General features: G+C 49.4%; 1 protein-coding gene across 4 annotated transcripts; it reads left to right on the top strand.

The window, feature by feature from the left end:
* The first annotated feature begins 254 nt into the window (after positions 1-254).
* On the top strand, positions 255-20,976 carry LOC123285301 (5-hydroxytryptamine receptor 5B). Of its 4 annotated transcripts, XM_070507556.1 has the most exons (6): positions 261-1,808; positions 12,821-12,937; positions 16,033-16,117; positions 16,800-16,845; positions 17,625-17,712; positions 20,923-20,976. In XM_070507556.1, exons 1-3 carry the CDS (start codon positions 1,032-1,034, stop codon positions 16,102-16,104), a joined length of 966 nt encoding a protein of 321 aa, XP_070363657.1. In that variant the 5' UTR covers positions 261-1,031; the 3' UTR covers positions 16,105-16,117; positions 16,800-16,845; positions 17,625-17,712; positions 20,923-20,976. The 4 variants fall into 4 exon arrangements, with proteins under 4 accessions (XP_044625014.2, XP_070363657.1, XP_044625013.1 ...); XM_044769079.2 differs by lacking the exons at positions 17,625-17,712; positions 20,923-20,976 and having other exon boundaries at positions 255-1,808; positions 16,800-17,340; XM_044769078.2 differs by lacking the exons at positions 17,625-17,712; positions 20,923-20,976 and having other exon boundaries at positions 12,821-13,767; positions 16,800-16,930.
* The last annotated feature ends 88 nt before the right edge of the window (positions 20,977-21,064 follow it).

Genomic DNA, 21,064 nt, shown 5'->3' with positions numbered 1-21,064 from the left:
GTTAGGAGAATGTCCCCTTTCTAGTTGGTTTCTACCTTTGCCCAAGGGTCAACCTAAAATGACTCCAGTCCAACCCTGGGTATGAAGAACCAGGAGACAGAGACTATAGTCGGGAATATCAGCAACAGCAAGGCGGGGTGGGGCGAGCACGGGTGTGCTGCGGGCTGGGATGTGATGGGGCAGGGTTGGGGACGGCAGGGCGAGGAGGTTGTAATCCCTCCCTCTTCCAGGCTTCTGCCAAACTCTTAGACGCCGCATTCGTTCCGCCTGGAGCCACACAGTGAGCTGAAGGTCCATGAAGCCCTGGGGGCAGAAGGGCTTCGAGTGGAGCGGCGGGATGGAGCAGGCTTTAGGGGCGTCCTGTTTCCCTACCCAATACTGGAGTCTCCTAATTCAGGTACGAGTATGCAGGATCAAGATGTGGGGAAACAAGAAACCCTGTGTCCGGGAGGGGGCGGGCCTAACCGTGCCACCAGGCCCATCGGAGAGATCCAGACGGAGTTCCCACGCGATTTGAACCTTCGCCGAGACCACCGCAGTTCGTGGTCCTCTCGGAGAGCACGGCGGAGGCGGGGAAGACGCCCGACCGCGTGAAGGGCGGGCTGCCATCCGCAGGTTCTCCAGACCACCACCGCCCACCCCGCCGCCGGGCTGGAGGTGGGAGGGGGGCAGCTCTCCAAGCCCGGCCCTGCGCGGACTCTGGGCTGCGCTCTCGGATTCCCAGCCCCATGACAGCCGGTTGCTCTGGGGATGGCGAGGAGAGGCGGGTGGCACTGGCGCGCCGAGCCTAGCTGGACTCCTGAGGGGTCCCACTCTGTTTTTCTCCACTGGAAAAGAAGTCTACGAAGGCGCCAGGCAGAGGCGCCAAAGGGGAACTAAGGCCCAAGGGAGGACCAGGGTAGGGCGACCTGAACCCCTCTAAGCCCTCCCCGGGCACGCAGTGCCCCTCCCACGAGGCCACCCGCCCCGTCCTTGCCGAGCCCCGGGGCTGCGCGTGCGGTCCCTACCTGGGAGCCGGCGCGCCGCGAGCCATGGAAGCAGCGAACCTCTCGGCGGCCGCCACCGGCGTCGCCCTTCCCTCTGGACCCGAGGCCTCCAACAGCAGCCCAAGCCCCGGCGCGGTCGTCAGGTCGACCCCAGGCGGCGCCGCCCTGCCTGGCCGACAGCCGCCCTTCTCAGTCTTCACGGTGCTGGTGGTGACGCTGCTGGTGCTGCTGATCGCGGCCACTTTCCTGTGGAACCTGCTGGTTCTGGTCACCATCCTGCGCGTCCGCGCCTTCCATCGTGTGCCACATAACTTGGTGGCCTCAACGGCCGTGTCAGACGTGCTAGTGGCAGCGCTAGTGATGCCACTGAGCCTGGTGAGCGAGCTGTCGGCCGGACGACGCTGGTGGCTGGGCAGCAGCCTGTGCCACGTGTGGATCTCCTTCGACGTGCTGTGCTGCACCGCCAGCATCTGGAACGTGGCGGCCATCGCCCTGGACCGCTACTGGACCATCACGCGCCACCTGCAGTACCCGCTGCGCACCCGCCGCCGCGCCTCCACGCTCATGATCGCGCTCACCTGGGCGCTCTCGGCGCTCATCGCCCTCGCGCCGCTGCTCATTGGCTGGGGTGAGGCGTACGACGCTCAGCTCCAGCGCTGCCAGGTGAGCCAGGAACCCTCCTATGTCGTCTTCTCCACCTGCGGCGCCTTCTACCTGCCGCTTGGCGTGGTGCTATTTGTCTACTGGAAGATCTACAAGGCGGCCAAGTTTCGCTTCGGCCGCCACCGCAGGGCTGTGCTGCCATTGCCGGCCACCGTGCAGGTGAGGGGCGGGCGGCGGAACGGGGGCTTGGGGAAGGGGCTCTGTGGTGGAGGACAAAGCTTGGAGAAGGGGAGTTGGCGGCAGAAGCTGGCACACTGGGGGCGCGCGCGAGAAGGTTGGCCGCCAGCGCAGCTGGAGCGCACGGGGAGTTTGCCATCTGCTCTCCCGAGGTGCCCACGGAGTGGCTCGTCACCTGGACTTTGCGCAGCACGCGAAGGGTTCGCCACGTGGGTGCCTCGTTCGCCGGGGGAAGGGGTTTCGCCACTAGCTCCCTCTTGCTGGAGCTGGAGCTGGCCCCGCTGAGCCACGGGGCTGAAGGGGGCGTGCAGGGGCAGCGTTTGTGGGCAGCCTTGAGGGCATGTCCGATCAGCTGCGCCCTCTGTTGCTTTTCCCCTGGAGCGATTGTGCCCGTGTGACTCCTGCCACCGCCAGCTTCCTGGTCCCCGCCAGACCAAGGGAGACAGCGGTAGGCTGGGAATTCTTCCTGCAGATGAGGAAATTCTGTGAGCATTCACCCCTTATTTTCAGTCTCCACCGCACCCTAGTCCATCCTCTGCACTCCAAAGACTATATGCCCCAACTCGACGCGCCAGCTCCCTGCCAAGGGGGGAGGTGAGGATAAAAAGTTATCCAGCGTCCCTTTCCTTTCACTGTCCCAACCTCAGTGCCCTCCTCTAGGGACTTTGGAACGAGCTAGAACCCTTCAAATCCCAGCTCGGGACATCGGGCCAGCTGCTTAGTCTCTGTGAGCAAGTTAATTCCTGGTTCAAGGAGCTCTTGGTGAGGATTCCCTGAGATGAAGAATGTGAAGCATCTAGCACAGTGCCTGGCACACAGGGGTGGCAGAGCTGGCAGGAGTTAGGAGGGCAACATTGCCTGGCAGTCTACAGTGGGGTGGAAGATAACCCTGGAAATGAATGCAATGGAGGACCTGCACTGGGCAGAACTTCTCTGAAGGTGTTTAGAATCAGAGCTTTCTGCCTTTTGGCCAGGCCCTAATAGATGTCAGCTGCCTCCTCAGCCTGGAAGCCCCAAACTTTCCATGGGGAGTGGGGCATCTCATGCTTGCCCTCCTAGAGAATAACAGGACTTATTGCCCCCTTCCAAATACCATGGGGGGCATGAGCAGGGAAGGAAAGAGACGGGATTTTTTGTTGTTAGTTTGCTTTAATTTTGGAAAGTTAACACAGATACTTAGCCTACTCAGATATATGTGTTTTAAAAAGCAGGCTTTTCCCCTTCATTAAATGGCAGAGGAATTTTGTAGCATAAAATCAGAATGTCAAGACTATAACTGGAAAGTGTTGGCAGGGGAGAGATTTCTCCAGAATTAATGTTCTCTGCAAGGGCCTTTGGAAATGCCTGCGGTGATGATAGTTCTGTCAGATTGCCAGGGTGGGCTGCCTTTAATAGCTGCATCACTCCAATGTGGCCCCCGAGAAATTATGCTGAAGGGGGTGCCAGAAAGGCTCACCAAGCCTGAGCTTAGTGTTCATTTCTGACAGGCCCCATTCAGGCAGTGATACAAAGAAGATGTGACTGGAAGGGAGACTGGCCAATCCGGGGTGGCCGCTGGTGGGGAGAAAGAGCTCTGGGAGGCGGGGGCAAAGTTGTGATCCAGCCACTCGTTGGCAGTGGGACCTGGGGCAAGCCCCTTCTCCACTTTGGGCTGCAAGTTCTCTTCTCTAAGACACAGTATTGGTCTAAATCATGGCTGAGTCTGGAATCCTATGATGCTGAGATTGCAGACAAGATGGTGTTCGAGAGCATCCTGCTTCTTGGGCTCCAGCAAGCCCTCACTCGAACTCCTGGGTAATGTTGCTGAGTCAGCCTTTGCAAGCTTTCTCACCACAAGACACCCAAACAAAAATTTAAAACAACAGGCCAGGAATGCTCTCTCTCTACATTGCCCCTACCTGCTTTTTTCTGCACTCTAGAGGAAATGAGTGGAGATGAATTTAGATCCTGCAAAGTGTTGGTACTGCTCTCTGAGGGTGACAGAAGCACTTATGAAGTCTGAAGGCCTCTGGTGACCAGGCTGTGTGCATCCTTCATCTTTTTTTAGAATTCTGTGCCCAGGTTCCAACGCTCAAATATTGTCAGAAAGGGTTCTGCAACAGTTCCTGGACAGTGATTAATTCTTTGGGGCAAAATGTAATTTTTGAAAGTGGAGGAGGAAATAAATGTTTCCTGAGTGAGTTCCCTTCCAGGCACTGTTCTGGTGCTCTACATTCCTCCTCTCATTTAATCCTCGTGATCCAGCCAAGCTGCCATTGCCCTCTTGGTCAGGATAAACGAAGATATGCTCAGTGAAATATAACCCCCAAACTAAAGGTTTCTGTCACTCTCGCTCCAAGTTCAGTGTGGGTCTGACAGCCCTCCTGCACAGCTCTCCTCCAGGCGGGAACTCATGGATGGGGCCACTTGTCATCTTTCAGCTATGCTGTCTTGAACATATGGCTTCCCAGGTTGCTGTGGGAAGGGAAGAGATATATGGAGATACAGCAGCTTTTAACTGCCTTACCCTGAAGTAAACACATGTCACTTCTGTTCACAGTCCATTGGCCAGCCACTGGCTGCGAAATCTAGGGAACGTGTCACTGTTCTTTCCCTTACTTTGTCATTACTCCATGCTGTCTCCAGGAACTTGACTTCTGAGTACTTTCCCACTGCTCACAGGCATCTCCACCTTCACAGGAATGAGGCAGTCATATCCCAGGCAAGGTGGGTTGTGGGGAGCAGGCTCTCCAAACTCGGCATGTGAACTCTCCTTTCCAGAATAGCTGAACACAGGTGAGCCAGAGACACTGCCAGCTGCTCGCAGGAGACAGGGCTCATTCCTACCCTGCCTTCCTTTGCTTCAACCTCACAGAGTGAGCACCACATATACAATATATACAGAATATTCTGTATACTCTGCTTCCCCCCAAAGCACACGCCCGGTTATGATTATTCTCTACAACCCTGAGCCCTTTATTGGTTAGAAGAGGAAAAAAGCAAAGCCAATAGAGATTATTGACTTGGCTTTTAAAATGTGACATCAATTTCTTTTCTTTGTCAAGCCACCCCTGATTGCCTAGTGGTTAGAGTTTGGTGCACTCTGCTTCGGCAGCCCAGGTTTGGTTCCAGGGTGCAGAACCACATCACTCATCTGTCAGTAGCCATGCTGTGGCAGCGGCTCACATAGAAGAAGTAGAAGGACTTACAACCAGAACATATAACTATGTCCTGGAGCTTTGGGGAGGAAAAAAAGAGAGGAAGATTGGCAACAGATGTTAGCTTAGGGCAAATCTTTCCCAGCCAAAAAAAAAAAAAAAATTTGGAAAAGCCAAAAGAAAATTGTTTTTTTCTTGTCAATTGTCTGTTTGATTGCTGTGCACAAGTTGATACCAGGGCCTGTGTATTCCTTAGGCACAGTAGGCACGTTACCAAGAACCACAAGACTTTTAGGGGCCCATGGAAATGGTTTAATTTCTTTTAAAATTAGAGGAGAAATGAATATAATAGTAATGAGTTTAGAATCATGAACCCAGCCTCCATTATATTAGTCTTCATAATAATATGGTCATAAGACATAATTTTTAACATGTTTTAAAGGAGGAAGGGGCCCACAGAGTGAAGATGCCTGGGGCTCATGAACGTCCTAAAGCGCGGTTGGTACCCTTCCCTCATTCACCCCGTCGGTAACCGTGTGGGGGGCAGTGCGCACAGCGGCTAAGAGCGTGGGATGCGGAAATAAGGAGACCTGGATTTCAATGCTTTTTGTGCCACTTACTAGCACATAAGCCAAGTGACTTAATCTAAGTCTGCATTTCCCTGTAGGTAAAATGGATATGTTGCCATCTGCCTCAGAGTATCCTTGTGAAGAGTGAGTGAGAGAATAGTAGATGTGGAGTGTCTAAAACAGTAAACCACAAGTGAGAGGTCCTGTGTTATTTTATTATTTTTTAAAATTCCTCTTTTCTTCCTCTTACTGCTGTTACCCTCATAGCTGGATTATTTATTGCTTATGTAACAAATTACCCCAAAGTTTAGTGGCTTGAAAGAACAAACCTGTTTTAACTCACAGTTTCTGTGCGTCAGGCATTGGGAACCGCTTAGCTGGGTGGTTCTGGCCTAAGGTCTCTTGTGGTTGTGGCCAAGATGTTGGATGGGGCAGCACTTATTCAAAGGCTGGACTGGGGCTGGAGCCTCTGCTTCCAGGACAGCTCACTCTCATGGCTCTTAACGGGAGGTCTCCACAGGCTGCTTGGGTGTCGTCACAACATGGCGGCTGGCCTCCCCTGATCTAAGGGAGTGAAGTAAGCAGGAAAGTGCAGTGCCTTCTATGATCTCGTCTCAGAAGTTCCATCTGACTATTTCCCCTGTATTCTAGTCATTAGAAGTGAGTCACTGACTGCAGCCCACACTTAAGGGAAGGGGAACGCTCCGTCTTTGGGAGAAGTGTCAAGAAACCTGTGGACATTTTTTAAACCACCTGCTAAGACACGCAGATGGTGTTCAACATTACCTCATTGACTTTCACTGACCTGTATATCAGGCAATGTGGTAGCCTCTGAGGTTTCAAAGAATGGGCAAGCAAGGTCTCTGCTCACAAGGAATTAATTTTAGTAGACCACAATTATAGAATTATAAATGCAACAAAGTCTTATAGGCGCTCTGCTAGAAGTCTGTCCAGAGAACAATGGTCCTGAAGGACTGACTATGTATGGGGAAGAAATTTGTCAACTGTAAAGGGCAAAATAAATGTGTTGTGTTGAGCTGTAGGGTTTGTGACAACTTGGATCTGAGTTTTAGTTCCTGTTAGGTACAAAATATTTGGCTCTCTAAGCCAATCCTCTCTATTAACATTAACAAGTTTGTATGTTGTAAGCATACAGGACGTAAGCCCTGAGCGACCTGAAATCTGTGCAGAGCCCTTTATGCTGTTGTCACTTGTCCAGTGGTCAGTAGTCATGTGGACCCCACCAAAGACTAAGCAGCTGGTGGGCTTGTGGAGGGAACTGCACATGGGCCCTGGGTTCAGTCAGAGCTCAGTTATGGGAAGAAGGCGGTAGAAAATCACCACCCTTGCTCTCATTCCATCTATTAAAAGAACTGTGGGCGCAAACACATTCCCATGCCAGACGGCAAGGTTACTTTAATTTCAGAAAAGTAAATTTTGTGAATCAAATTGTATCAGTGGTAATGAAACATCTGGCTTATGGTTTGATTCTTTTAAGATTGGCACCTAATTGAGAGTTTCCGGAAGCACTTGGGCACACCGAGGAGCGTTTCCTCTACACCTTCAGAAATACCCCGGCCTTCCCCTCTCTGTGAACTTCTGCCTTGTTCTCCTTACATCTTCCTGTTCCTTCTGCCTCTTTATCTCCACTCGCATTTCTCTTTTCTCTCTGAGTGGACTGTTGGGAAGAGTGGAAGGGGAGAATGAGAAACACAGAGGGATGGAGACAAGTATGGGGCAGGGACCGTGTGTTTTCACGAAGGACCTTGCAGTAGGCTACTTCTTAAATCGGGGTAATTCTTGGAGAAGATTGAGCTTCTCAGTGAAAGAATGAGATCCAAACTCCATAGTTCTTAACCTTTTGGCAGGTCACAGAATTCCGTGAAAAGCAAAGGAAAAACTTGCTGCCCACAGAGGTGTGTAGGTGCCTGCTCGCTCAGTTCGCATGGGGCGCTCCCTGAGGCCCAGGTCTGGAGAGTGAGGCCCACTTAGCCTTTCCTGCCCTCGGGCTCTCCTGAGGGAGGGAACCCACAGTGCAGAGTCACCAGGACTCTCTGAGGCAGGAAGTGGTCACAGGGGAGGCAGGGCCCCCCAGGGTTAGATCAGAGCACTGAGGCTGCACAATGCATGTGCAAAAGGCGAAACCTCCCCTCTCTCTGTTACACCCTCCCATGCGCCAGGAATCTCTGGTCTGGGAGCCCAGGGACCTCAGGAGAAAAACTCCTGCCTCAGCAGAGGACCTTCCACTGGCAACCGCTCACAAAGGGGGATGACTTTCAATCAGATGATGTTAGAGCTGAAAACACAAATGCAGCCTGACTTTAACACACTCGATTACATTTTCCCCTTCTCAGCATTAACTCCAGGGAGTCCTTAGCCATTCCAGGGTTACTAACGCCCCACAAAAATCCATGTTTCCAAATGTCAGAATGATAGCAATGGTACCTTATGTTATGACCATACTCCAAGGCTTAGCAAAACTATACTCCGTTGAGTGTATAATTACACTGAAAGGAAAGTCAATTTTCTTCAAGCCTGGCACTGATCTGCTTCTATTTTTTACAAGAAAACTTCCTTGGTTTATTTTCTTAGTTTCTTTTGCACAAGACAAGCAGCTGAGAAAATTTCCTATTTTAGTTTGTCAGACAAGCTAGACAGCTTATGTTTACTTTCAGGGGCTATTTTGGTTAGTTATCTCTTTAAAGTGCCTTCGAGAAATGCAACTTGGAGCTTGTTCTCTCAGGAAACCTTGGGCAGAGAGAATGGAGGCACAGTGGTCCAAGTCCTGACCTGCGCAGCTCTGGTTAGGAACAGGGAATTCCAGTTATAATCAAGATTGCCTTCAAACCCGACTGGAAACGTCACTATGTCCTCCCCCCCTCAGATGTAGGGCTTCACTAGCCACTAGGATTAGCGTGATTGCCCCAACCCGCTTTGTAAGGATTCTTGCCCCACTGGATGCCTGACTCGTGTGGCCACAGTGCAAACTGGTAGGTTCCCAAGTGATTAGGAACCATCTTCTTTCTGCCTTCCTTTTCTATTTCTCATTAGGATGTTTATCTGACAATATGAGAGGATTACAAATGTTTGTGGGCTCCTTCTGTGGCAGCTGGAACTTTTTTATTAGAAGAAAGGGAAAGGACAAGGGGACATGAAGCTGACATTTATGAGGTCCTACTATGTACTAATGTCTCATTGTAGTCGTCATAGTAAGCCTACAATATAGACGAGGTTTTTCATGGTTAGAGTTCTAGAAATGGGGGCTCAGATTGGAATCCTATCTAATCACTATATTGCTCTGAGCCTTGGTTTCCTGCTTCCTTCCTTCCTGGTTGCTGCTATAATTGAGTAAGATAGTGTGTGGAACCACCTAGCCGAGTACTGGACAGCTGTCACGAACTGTGAAGGTCTGCTTGCAAACTGAAAGGTCAGCCTGCCAGTGTACTGGATGCTCCAAGAAGACTCGAGACTCCTGGATCAGAGTCAAAGACTTTATTACTCATGGCACACAGGCAGCATGAGCTTCATGTCTGCATTGGTTCCCCTTTCCCTCAAAGTCCCATGGGAGTGACACAGAGTGGCCCAGATGGATTTGCGTCACAGTAGAGAAACTCCCAGATTAGGGAACTCAAGTCTGTATCGACCAATGTTGGACAATAAATAAACCTGCCCTCGGCTCTTAGGAAACCTGAATCTTTTCTAATGGGTTGCAAGCAAACCTGCCCTCTTTCCCGCTGGGAGATACTCTCTCTGTCTTCCCAGGCGGTTTGCTACACAAACATCCTTGACAAGCTGTCCAAATCCAGGGCTGTCAGTGCCTTTGCTAGCAAAATGTGCAGCAACGCAAGAGGCTTGCAAGAGAATTGTCTCCCCAAACATCTATTTATTCAATAGATATTTATTGAGTTTTTACTATATACTCTATGTTACATTAGGTCCCAGGGATTCTTCAGTGGACAGGATGCTCATGGTCCCTGCCCTCCTGGAGTGTTGGTCATGACACAACATTCTGAATGATGATTTAGAATCCATGCCCTGACATCAGAGTGCTTATCAGAATAGTGGGACAGAATATTTGAAATTGGGACTTGATGGGAAATTCCAGTACATAGTCCCTATACACACAGTAGGTAGCTAATAAATGTCTGAGTGTATATTGGCCGGCAGATTTGGTTCTTAATTAATTTCAGATGGAAAAGCCTCAGAATCTATGGAGATATTTAGGTAAACTCATTTTTAGATCACGTCTCAGTGGGGCAGAAAGAAACCATACAGGTCTGGAACTAGACAGACTGGGCGGGCACCTTGGTTCTGCTTTTCCCTGCTGGCATGGCCTTGGCCGTGGCATTGGATGTCTCCAAATTTCTTTGCATTCAGAGCACCTTTCCCTTCATGGCAGGACCAAGAAGTGCCAGTTGCTATGTGTTGTGTGCATTCAACAGCCCGCATTCTTGCCTTCCAATGAGCAGATTCTAACTCAGGGTCAGAGGCCTCTTAACCCTGAAGGGTCTGTTTTCAGACAGGTGTACAGAGGGAAGTCAGCGTGAAGAGGCTGAGGAGAGAGAAACCAAAGAGGGAGATGGAAGAGCTCAGGGATAGCCCCAGGGCTGGTTGCTAGAGGCCCTAGAAGTTGCCCAGGAAGCCACACATGTCCATTTTGAAAGCATCCCAAGCATAAATATGATCCTTAAAATAGATTCTGTGGAACCTATTCAGATCAGTCACTTTGACTCAAGGAGCAGAATAACAGGCAGGGGTTAAGAGTGTGGTCTCCAGTTGAAAATACCCAAGTTCGACTTCCAGCTCTAACAATAAGCAACTGTGTGACCTTGGATGAGGGACTTAGCCTCTCAGAGTGTTTTCTCAACTGTAAAATGGAGATAACAATGCCTCAAAGGTATGGTGTGAGGGTGACAAGGGCATCCATCACAAGCGTTTAGCATAGTCTCTGTTCCATAGTAGCTTCTCCAGAGTGGCTCTTCTTGCTGCCTTTTGGTTTTCTACTGGATGTCACATTTCAAACGAAAGAAGCCGAACTAGGTCTCCTGGCAAACCAGGATCATCCCTGATTGGCTTTTTTTTTGAGGCTGTTCCTGGAAAGGTTCCATTGTCTTCCAGCATCACTGAGCACAGCGTGTAGCAGGCACAGGTGAAATTTGTGAACACAGGCTTTTAGCAAACAGACACCGTGGTGGAGCAAAGGGGGACTCTGCTAAATGCTACAGCGGGGGAGGCCGGGGTGTTTTAAAGCTATTTAATCAGTGGCCTTGGGTTTTCTGTTTCTCCTCCCCCAGCATCTCTTTGAACTGAAGTTACCCCATTTCTTTACTTCTAGAGCTCAACCAGGATTTGGAATTTGCCTTCCCCAGTGGAGGGACTCAAGAGCCTGGGAGGTCATTTAGGTCCGCAGAGAAATGGCTGGAACAGTGCCCATCAATGAGCTGAGTGGGAGGAAAACACATCTCCCTCCACTTCCTCTCATGCTCCTATCCCATTTTTCTCTCCCGGCAATAGACGGCTAAACATTCACGGGGTGATTTCAGGACGCCATGTTTTATCGCTCAGACTTCCGCTGGTGACTTGATGATGGTCTGCTATGAGGGAATTGGTCAGTATTGTCTCTTCTAAAGGGGAAAGGTGACATGCCGCTTCCGCCCACCTGTGGGAGGACTGGAAAACCTTGGAACAGCTTGTGAAAGAGGGGCTCTCGCTGGCCCCCAGAGGGTGTGTGTTTGCCAAGCCAGGCCTTTATAAGGGCGGGACGGCGGAGGGGGGTGGGAGGAGGGAAATGCTGTTTGTTCTCTTGCTGGAATCACTTGCCTTTTCATTCTGTCTCTCCAAGCGGCAGGAGAGAGGATGTGGGTATATACTCGCAAAGGAAAGGAATCTTCTTTGTCCACATCTCCATGGTCTTTTTTCAGGCTGATTGAGTGATTTTCCAAAAAAATAGAGGCAGGGGTGGTGAGGGGAAGTAGCAGAGGACACAGAATCTGAAGGTAGCACTGAATGAGGCGTCCTGGGCTTGCGTAAGTCAGGCCACCTGGGAACTCCTCCACCCACTGAGCTCTGGCCCTCTGACCCAAGGGAGAGAAGACAAGGGAAGGTGCTGTGGACACTGTAAAGTGCCCCTCGGTTGTGTGGCTGTCCCAATTGCTACTTTCTGTTGTGTCTGGGAGGAAAACTAGACACACGCCTTGCCTGGGAGCCTCTTGCCTCTGTGTTTTCTCTGGCATCTGTGGCCAGCCTGACAGCATTCCCGGAAGGAAGGAGAATGCACATGTGGACGTTGTGTTGCAAGGGTCAAGAAGGAATTTGGCAGCTGTTTCCTGGGCATCTACAGGTGCCAGATGCTGCTGCTAGGAGCTAGTGTACCAGGAAGACGCAGTCCCGGGCCTCGTTCAGCTGAGACCAGAGAGGAACCAGCTCTCATGCCCACATCACACAAACTGCTACAGAAGAAGAGAAGATGGCACCAAACAGGGCAAGTACTTGAGTTTAGAGGGTCAGGAAGGCCACTCTGAGAGGCTTGGTGGCCTTTAAGCTGAGATGCAAGAGGTAAATAGGTGCTAACCAAAGGATGGGGGTAAGAGTAGAGAGTGTGCCAGAGGCTCCCTCAATGGTAACCAATTACTACCACAAACGCATTGACGGTTAGTTTTTTTAAAGCTAGGCAATACAGATTATCCAATAATTTAAACTGAATCCATTTAGCACAGTAATTGTATAATTTCTTGCAATAGTAAGGTTTAAAGGCTGCTTCTCCAGCTTCAAACTTTGTGAGAGGCAGGCCTGGGTCTGTTTTATTCAGGGTCCTGGTCCCAGCACCAAGTCCACTCTATGCCTATATAATGGGGGAGTCCAGGTGCCAGGGGTTGTGCGGGCACCCACCACACATTCCCAATTCACCTCCCCGATGGCCTCATGGCAGGGGGACAGGACTTTGGTCACCCAGCTTCATAGATTGGAAAGCTTGGCCAACAGGGCTGGGACTCAAGCTTGGGTCTGATGCCAAGGTCCCTGCCCTTGAGGCTGCCTCCCTCCCACTTTATATCATATTATTGGACATGGTGGGGACCACCACTCTCACTCCCTGAAGGACCTTGAGAACTCATTTTAACCTACAGTTTCAGGAACTTTTTCACCTAATATTGTTTGATGGATCATGGTATAGGCACATCTTGAAAGAGGCTGGAGCGGAGGTGTTGGCCAAGACTGGAGTAGCCCCATGTTGCTTTTCTGATCCACTGTTAGGTTTTATGTTTTAATTCTCTGTTTCCTTTGTTCCAAGGTGAAGGAGGCACCTCACGAGGCTGAGATGGTGTTCAAGGCGCGTCGCCCGACACTGACCTTTCAGGAAAGTGGAGACTCGTGGCGGGAGCGGAAGGAGAAGCGGGCGGCCATGATGGTGGGCATCCTCATGGGCGTGTTTGTGCTGTGCTGGAGCCCCTTCTTCCTCACAGAGCTCATCAGCCCCCTCTGCGCCTGCAGCCTGCCCCCCATCTGGAAAAGCATCTTCCTGTGGCTGGGCTACTCCAATTCTTTCTTCAACCCCCTGATTTACACAGCATTTAGCAAGAACTACAGCAACGCCTTCAAAAGCCTCTTCACCAAGCGGAGATGAACACAAAGCTTGGAAAGACTGTGGGTAGAGTTGTGCGGAGGGAACTTGTGTTTCTCCCCCTCACCAGTGATGCGTGAGCCTTCCCCCCACAGCTGAGAATTAATGACATCTGAGAGCCATACCACTGGGCCTGGACTGTAGGTGCAGCAATGCCAAAGGCTCTTCAGAAAGACAGCAAATGTGGGGCAAGCATGCAGATATGCCCTCTTCCTACATGAGTGGCAGACATTGCTAATCGATCTTGGCACATTTCCCTACTAAGCAGGAAGTCTGCCTCAGAATTCTTTTCAGATAGCACTTCGGGCAGTTGCTGCTAATTGGTTAGAACTGACACAAGAGGATCAATGCCTTTCCTTTATCTAATACCATATTCCTCAGAGAGGGTCTCAGCACAGGGCCCAGTGGCCTGTTTTGTGTTCTACCCAGGAGATGGTGTCCTTTGTGAAACAGCCCCCACCCCCCAACCCTTTATCCACCCATTCACCACATCTCCCCCAGTCTCCAACACAATGTGTCCTGATTTGGGAAATGAGGATCATCTAAGCTTTTGTTTTTTAAAACAGTGTCCAGTGCAAACCCTATCTACTGAATCAGACTTTCAAAGAAGACATCTGGTAATTTATACATTATTAAGTTCTCTAGATAATTTTTTTTTTTAATCAGTGAGAGACACTGCTAGATGCTTAGGCTGCTCTTTAGAACAATTAAATTGGCATTTCTTGGGGCTGAGACCCAGACGGCAGGGCTTTTTGAAGTTCCCCAGGTGATTCCACCATGCAGCCAGCCTTGAGACGCCCTGGCGAGGGCTCGTCTGTGCTTCTGTACACGGGAGAGCAGCTGTGAGAAATTTTCCCAGGACTTCACCATCCTGACTTGTATGTGTAATAAAAATGCTTTTGAAGTATTCATTTCTAGGCTCAGAATCAGTCATCTGTATGACTGATCACACACACATATGCATATACACACACACGTGTCTATCATTGAGATGGGGACAATGCTTGTTGTGGAACTAAAACACAAACACACACAAAACTCCCCCAAAACTGCCACAGTGAATCTTGGGCTTCCTGACAATGTGAAATGTGGCCCGGATGTGTAGGGATCCAGGGGCCTGGATGAGGGGGATACCTGGACTGAGTCATCTTGGCCACAGTCTGCCTAATTTTGGACTGGCTGCCTACTGATTCGGCTTTTCATTTCCACAACAGTCCACTCGGCCATTGGCTCCCTTGATGTCTGAGGTGTACAGACATGCTTTGAGCACACACAATAGAGCACCTGCACTTTGGGGGTTATCAGAGAAGATAGGTCCCTGGTGCCTTTTCCAAAATCTTTGGGACCAGATGGTTTTGGGATTTAGAACTCTTCTTTTTTTAAGTTTTAGAAAAGTGATATGGTACATGGTCCATAGATTAGATAACCTCCCCAGCTGGGTCTGGGCCAGTAGCCTCTCATCAAACACATGGATATTTCTGCAATAAATTGAGGAAAGTACTAAAAATAGCCTCACACTGGGTCAGATCAGATTTTGTCATCAAATGAGTTAGGAACAACCTGTATTTCCTGAACTTTTGTGTTTTTTGCAATTGAGGATCTGTGTCACCTCAAACTACCCATGGTCCCAGCTCTGTGTGCTTTCAGCCCTGTTGAGAAGGAGCTGGAGTCTGGGAAGAGCATGTCGTTCAGCTATTCCTTTGCTGCTGGAGGTTGGGACATCACAAACGTATTTGGTGTGGCCCCCAGGACAGCCTTCTTGGAGTCATACTTTGGAACTTTATTTTTCTCTATCATTGGAAGATGCTTCAAGCAACAATCTTATGAAACCTATCAATGCATTTCACATAAAGAAGTCAAGTCATCAGGGGCTGGCCCAGTGGCCGAGTGGTGAAGTTCATACACTCCACTTCGGTGGCCCAGGGTTTCGCCAGTTTGTATCCTGGGTGCGGATACAGCACTGCTCATCAGGCCATGCTGAGGTGGCGTCCCACATGCCACAATAAGAAGGACCTACAATTAGAATATACGACTATGTACTGGGGGGCTTTGGGGAGAAGAAGGAAAAAAAAGATTGGCAACAGATGTTAGCTCAGGTGCCAATCTTTAAAAAAAAAAAGTACAGTCATCAGATGAAGGCATGTTTTCTTAAGATAATGAGGACTTATAAGTGGCTCTGTTTCTATTTTCACTTTGATCCGGAGGAAGTACAGAACCACATTTCTGACTTAACTTTGGAATCTCTGTAGGAACTGGTCACCTACTTATTTGTTTTTAATGTTTCTAGCCAGTCTGTAATTCCAATTCTTATTTAGGTTTTCCTTATCCTAGTGTTTTATGTTCTATTTATATTTCACTGTCATATTCTGTGTATTTCCTAGAAGCCACCTCAGATCCTCTGTGAATTAAGGCAGGGGAGAAAGGACTAGGAGATGATTGACAAGCTGGAGCGGGTGGAGGTTCTCAGGTTGTGTCATTCCTCATGGTTGCGTTTTAAGGGCTAGAGCTCAAGCCTGGGGCTACTGGGCATTTTCCCTGTTGGCTGAAAGACAGTAGGTGGTGTTAATGATCTTCCTCCCTGGCCCTCTCTTCATAAAACACACAACCAGGAATAAATTTTAAGAGTATTATTTATTGAGGACCCACCATGTGCAGCTGTTGTACTAGGTTTTATATACAAACGCTCATTTAATCCTACAAGATCGGTATTGTCCTCATTTAACCATATTCCAAGAGGGTAAGCAGCTTGCCTGTGGTCACAGTGAGTCCATGCAGAAAAGGTGTCTGGACTCAAGTCTGCCTGGATTCAAACATGGGAAAGGGGAAGGGAACCCAACAGAGATCTGACTGGACTCATTTCAGTGTTCGCTTGCATTTTGCAGCACGAGAGACGCGCACCTGGTGTAGCGGATCCGCTTGCATTGTTCCAGTTGGATTCCAGGCAGGAGCCTTAGAGGAAGAGTCTAGGTATGGTTGGGGGTCGCCTACGGGATCTTTGGTTACTCTCACTATTGGATGGGATGCCTTGTCATTGTGTTCACCTGGCTTGGGCTTTGACTTAATGTAGGATCCTATGGAAGCATCCCAGGCAGAAGGAATCATTTACGTTGAGTCCTTCTTTTAAAAGGAAGTTGTTTGCTTGCTAATTTGGTGGCAACTCCCATTGGACCTTTTAGACTTGAACCTTTTTCTCAGTTCATGAGGCCTTCCCTGACCACTCACTATAATTAAAAAATGCTCAATTTCTGAAACGGATCAGTTAATGATTAACTTTATGTAAGGATGCACTTGCAATTCTTTTTAATATGGAGTATCAGAAATAGAAGCCTACTGACAAAATATCTGATTTACAATGAACATTTCAGGAATAAGCATAATGTGTCTGTTCGGCCTCAAATCTCCTTGTCTGTAGAACATGGCTAAGATGGAGCTGGAAGGCTATAAGACGAATTAATCTCTTCCCTGTCAGGATTTATTTGCTGATTAAGGTAGCACTAAAGTGTCCTCACGTCAGAATCCAATTCCACAAAGTTCCAGGCCTGTGGGATGGATGTGGGTAGCCTAATAGTTTTATTTTATAAGTTGAGTCATATATAATGTCAAGCATGCCACGTTTCTCCCTTTTAACATGGTCTCCATGTTTCTTTAGGCATATCTGAAGAGAATTTGGATTCTGATCATGATTGCTGTCCTCTGTGAGCATCTATTCCACATGTCCCCAGAAGCCTGCTCTCTGGCCCCTGATCTGGTCCCTCCACACTAATGCTGGGTGGTATAGAGGTGTCTTTCAAACTCCAGGTCACAACCTACCATGAAATCACTTTGGTGGTGGTTTGTCAGCTGTGTTCTCAATAACTGTGCACAATTACTACAAAATCTCAGTGGTGTAGACCAACGAGCCTTTGTTTCTTGCTGAAACATCTGTGAGTTGCCTGGGATTGCACTGATCTGGGCTGGGCTCTCCTGGGCTCGGCTTCCCTCTGCAGCTCTGCTCCTGTGTCCCGCATCCTCGTCAGGCCAGCAGGGTTTGTTCTTTTCAAGAGAGGTGTATAAGAGGGCAAGCCCAACCACGCAAGCACATTTTCAAACTTTTGCTCATACCAAGTCTGCCAACAAGCCATAGACCAAGCAAGAGCCCAGAGTCAAGGGCTGGGGAAGTACATTCCACCTGCCAGGACGCCATGACAAAGGTGTGTGCTCTGGGGGGATGAAAAATGGAAACCAATAATTCAATGCTCAGCATCTTTACAAAGTACTTAAGCAGAACAGGAAAAAAAATCAGAGTGTAGTATAGAAAGGGTAAACATTGTCTCGTGAAACTTGTTCCACGTCTGTGTTCATCTGGATTATTAGTGGTCTCTTTACTGGGCTCCCTGCTTCTGCCCTCGCCTCCCCTGCAGGCTGCAGTCAGCACGGCCCCCAGAGGGATCCCTATTGAAACCTTCTTGAAGCCTTGCAATGGTTTCCCACACAGGTGCCTTCGTGTTCCTGTCACCTGCCGGGCACCCTCCTACCTCAAGGCCCGACACCGGCTACTCCCTCTGGCCGGAATTCTCCCACAGGTATCTCGGGGACCCCCTCCCTCACTACGCATGAGGACTTTTGTCATCGTTTATTTGTTTATATTTATGTAATGCTAAGAACACAGATATCCTAAAGAAGAAACAGTAACAGAGTTTTTTCTATAAAGGATTTTGATTATAAAACACCAGTAATTTAAAGCTCTAAAACAGAAAAGCATATCACTCTAGAAAACTGTAAAACCTAGTTTCTCTCTTACCTGAATTAATCCGAGAACACCTAAACATTCTCTTTGAGATATCAACATTAAAATCATGCAAAGAAACTTTACCCATAGTGTTTAAACCATAAAACCAACACCTGGGTTGTACATGACAAAGCCTATAAAGTGATGCACAGTGAATAGAACTGGAAGAAAGTCAGGGTGACCGAGAGTCAGGGGAAAGAAGGCAGTCAGGGACAGGAACCATGTGTGGAGCAGGGCGCCCCGCCGTGTCTGCTGCCAGCCCCGATGACCCCAGAGGCCCTGCATGCCGAGCAGCCCCCGGACAGCAGGGATGAAGCCTGAATCTCTAAGAGCCAGCAAACTGACGCTCTAGAAAAATGTCCACAATTAAAACCGAGGTAGTTCTCAGGGAAGAATGTAAAGTAGGAGGCCCTAACTATTCATGATAAAACTGCAGCCGCCACCTCCACACCAGACACTCCGGATCCCTCGTCCTGGTTTCATCAGCAGGTGGAAGCACGTGCCATCTGGTTTCCCTCTTTACCTGGCGTGTTTCCCCACTGAGTGCGGCCGAAGGAGGGTGGGGCCTTTGTCTGCTTTGTTCACTGCTGTGTTCCCAGGGCCTGAGCCGCAGGAGAAGCTCAAATATTTGTTGGTTGAATGAATGAATGAATAGGGATTTATTTTTCTCATGGAACAAGAAATACAGAGGCCAGTGGTCCCCAGGATGGTTCAGATGCCCGTCATGCCTTCAGGGAGCCAGGCTCTTTCCGTCTTTTCACTCTGCCAAGCTCAGTGTGTTGCGAGGTTTCCTCAGTCTCAAAATGGCTAAGGCTGCTCCCACCATGTCGTTCTTTCTTCCCCAACAACTTGCAAAAACAGCAGCTCTCCTCACGCATCTTGAGCTGATCATCAGCAGGAAAGTCTCCTCTCTTCTGGCCCGAGCTGAGGTAAACACACGTGTGTAAACCAATTCGTGGCAAGCAGAAACGGGATTCCTGTGACTGTTTTAGAACAGCTGTCATGAGTCCTCACCTGGGCCGGACACCTTCCACCCCAGAGGGGGATAAAATCAGAGCTCTGCTGGTAAGGAAAGAGGGCTGGGGACAGGATCGCCCGCGGTAGGTTTCCACGCAGGACCGTTACGGCTCCTGGAGAGTGCTAAGAGCACCCCTCGGACCATGGTGCAGGGGACCATCGCCATCTTTTTCACCCCAAAAGCCAGAGGAACAGGGGTTGTGCTGTGATTCTCCAAGATGGAGGCCACCCTGCCACAGCCCTCGTCTGTTCCCAGGGCGCAGCCATTGCACAGTCCGTCTCCCCATCCCCCCACCTCCCTTCCACGCCCACACGCTCACACGTTAGAGCAGAACCATCCTCACTGCTTGTCTCCCAAAGGTCTTCTGTGGAAGAGGACAGCCCCTCCACTTCCCTATCTCCCTCAAGACCCAAGAAAAGGAGAGTTAACTACTTTTGGTTCAAAGGCTTTAAATTCCTAAGGAAAGCAGATTTACTGAATAAGAATCTTCTCTCTTATTTCTCTTTTTTAGAAAAGCAAACCAAATGAAAATTTAAAAACTTTATTTTTTGAATAGATAATACCGGTACATGGTACAAAATGCAAAAGGTACAAAAGGCATACAGTGAAAAGTAATTCCCACCCCATTTCCATTTCCCAGAGGCAACCAAGGCCGCCAGGTGCCGTGTATCCTCCTAGATAGTCTAGGCATATGCGAGCAGATATGTTTAGATGTCCATGTGTGTGTGTATACGGACAGACACACACACACATATACACACCCACAGACACACGTTTTTCCCCATCCCCTTCCTCTTTTTAAAGACAAACACTAGGACACGATGAGCCTCTTTCTCCCCACTTAACCATGCATCCTGGGGGGCATTCCATGGCAGTGCTTACACAGTGGCTCTATTCTCTTAAATTTCTCTTAGTATTCCATTGTACACATTCACCAGAATATATTTAACCACTGCCCTACGCTGGTGTAGATTCCAGCGTTTTTTTTGTCTTTTTCTTTTTGCTATTGCAAACAATGCTGCAGTGAAAATCCTGTACATGGAAAAATTCCCAGAAGTAGCACTGCTGGCTCGAAGGGTGTGTGCGTTTGCACCTTTAAAAGGTCGTCGGTCACCCTCCATGAGGCAGGACCGTATCCGAGGGCTGCTTCCCACTTCTTGGTTTCTCGTGGCTGAGTCATTTCAACCAGTCAAGTTACCTTTAGATTCATGACATGCTTTGAGCCCAAACACACCCCACGATCTAATCTCTGATGTTAGTGTGCATACCCTTTCTTTTTTCCTACATGAGGAGAAAAAACATGTGTAGAAGGTAATTCCTTTGCGAGGTATGAAACCCCTCACACCTTTCTCATCCCACCCTTCACGATGAGAATATAACACACACAGTCTGAGAGAGGTCCTCTGAAGCTGCTGAATGAAACTGTCTACCTGCTCTCAAACCAGGCATAGGTCAGATGAACGGCTCAATCTGAACTCTGCCAACACAGGGGGGCAAAGTTGCCACGTGGAGAAGCTCTTTTATCCAACCAGAGTTTCCTCATCCCCCCAGCCAGCTGCTGGGGAGACGGTCCCCGCCGTCATTCTGACACCCTGAGGGGAGGGCAGGCACGGTTTGCAAAGGACCCCGACATTCAAACAGTGGCATATGCCAGCAAGACAGAGAGCAGGGAAAGGGCAGAACATGGTCAGGGCTACAGGCTAACACTGAATGGGTCTGTACAAGTGTCAGGGCGTCAGGGAAAGCCACTGCCCACGACCTTGGGGGAAAAGCCATCTAGGCAGAGGCAACAGAAAGGGCAACGGCCACGAGCAGGCACGAGCTCGCACTCTGAGGAACGGATGTAGGGCTGACGTGGAGAGCACACAGGATTCCCGACATGGTCAAACAGGCCACAGACCAGTTCCTAAATCCCCCCTATCGTTTTCACAGTTATTGTGAGAAGAGGGGAGACCATTATAACCATTTCTTATGTACCATTTTCAGCCTATCACCATGTGCTGTTAGATGGAGTGCTCTGGACAGAGGGAAAAGGACAAAGAGAGGGCCTGAGATTCCCTGAAGATGCATCAAACAGGGCGGCTCTGCTGGCCATACCCAGCCCCATGGACAGACATGGCACCTCATC

Source organism: Equus asinus, chromosome 4 (assembly GCF_041296235.1).
Source record: "Equus asinus isolate D_3611 breed Donkey chromosome 4, EquAss-T2T_v2, whole genome shotgun sequence".
Lineage (NCBI taxonomy): Eukaryota > Metazoa > Chordata > Mammalia > Perissodactyla > Equidae > Equus > Equus asinus.
Note: the sequence above shows the minus strand (reverse complement) of the source record. Positions and strands in the feature narration are given on the sequence as shown.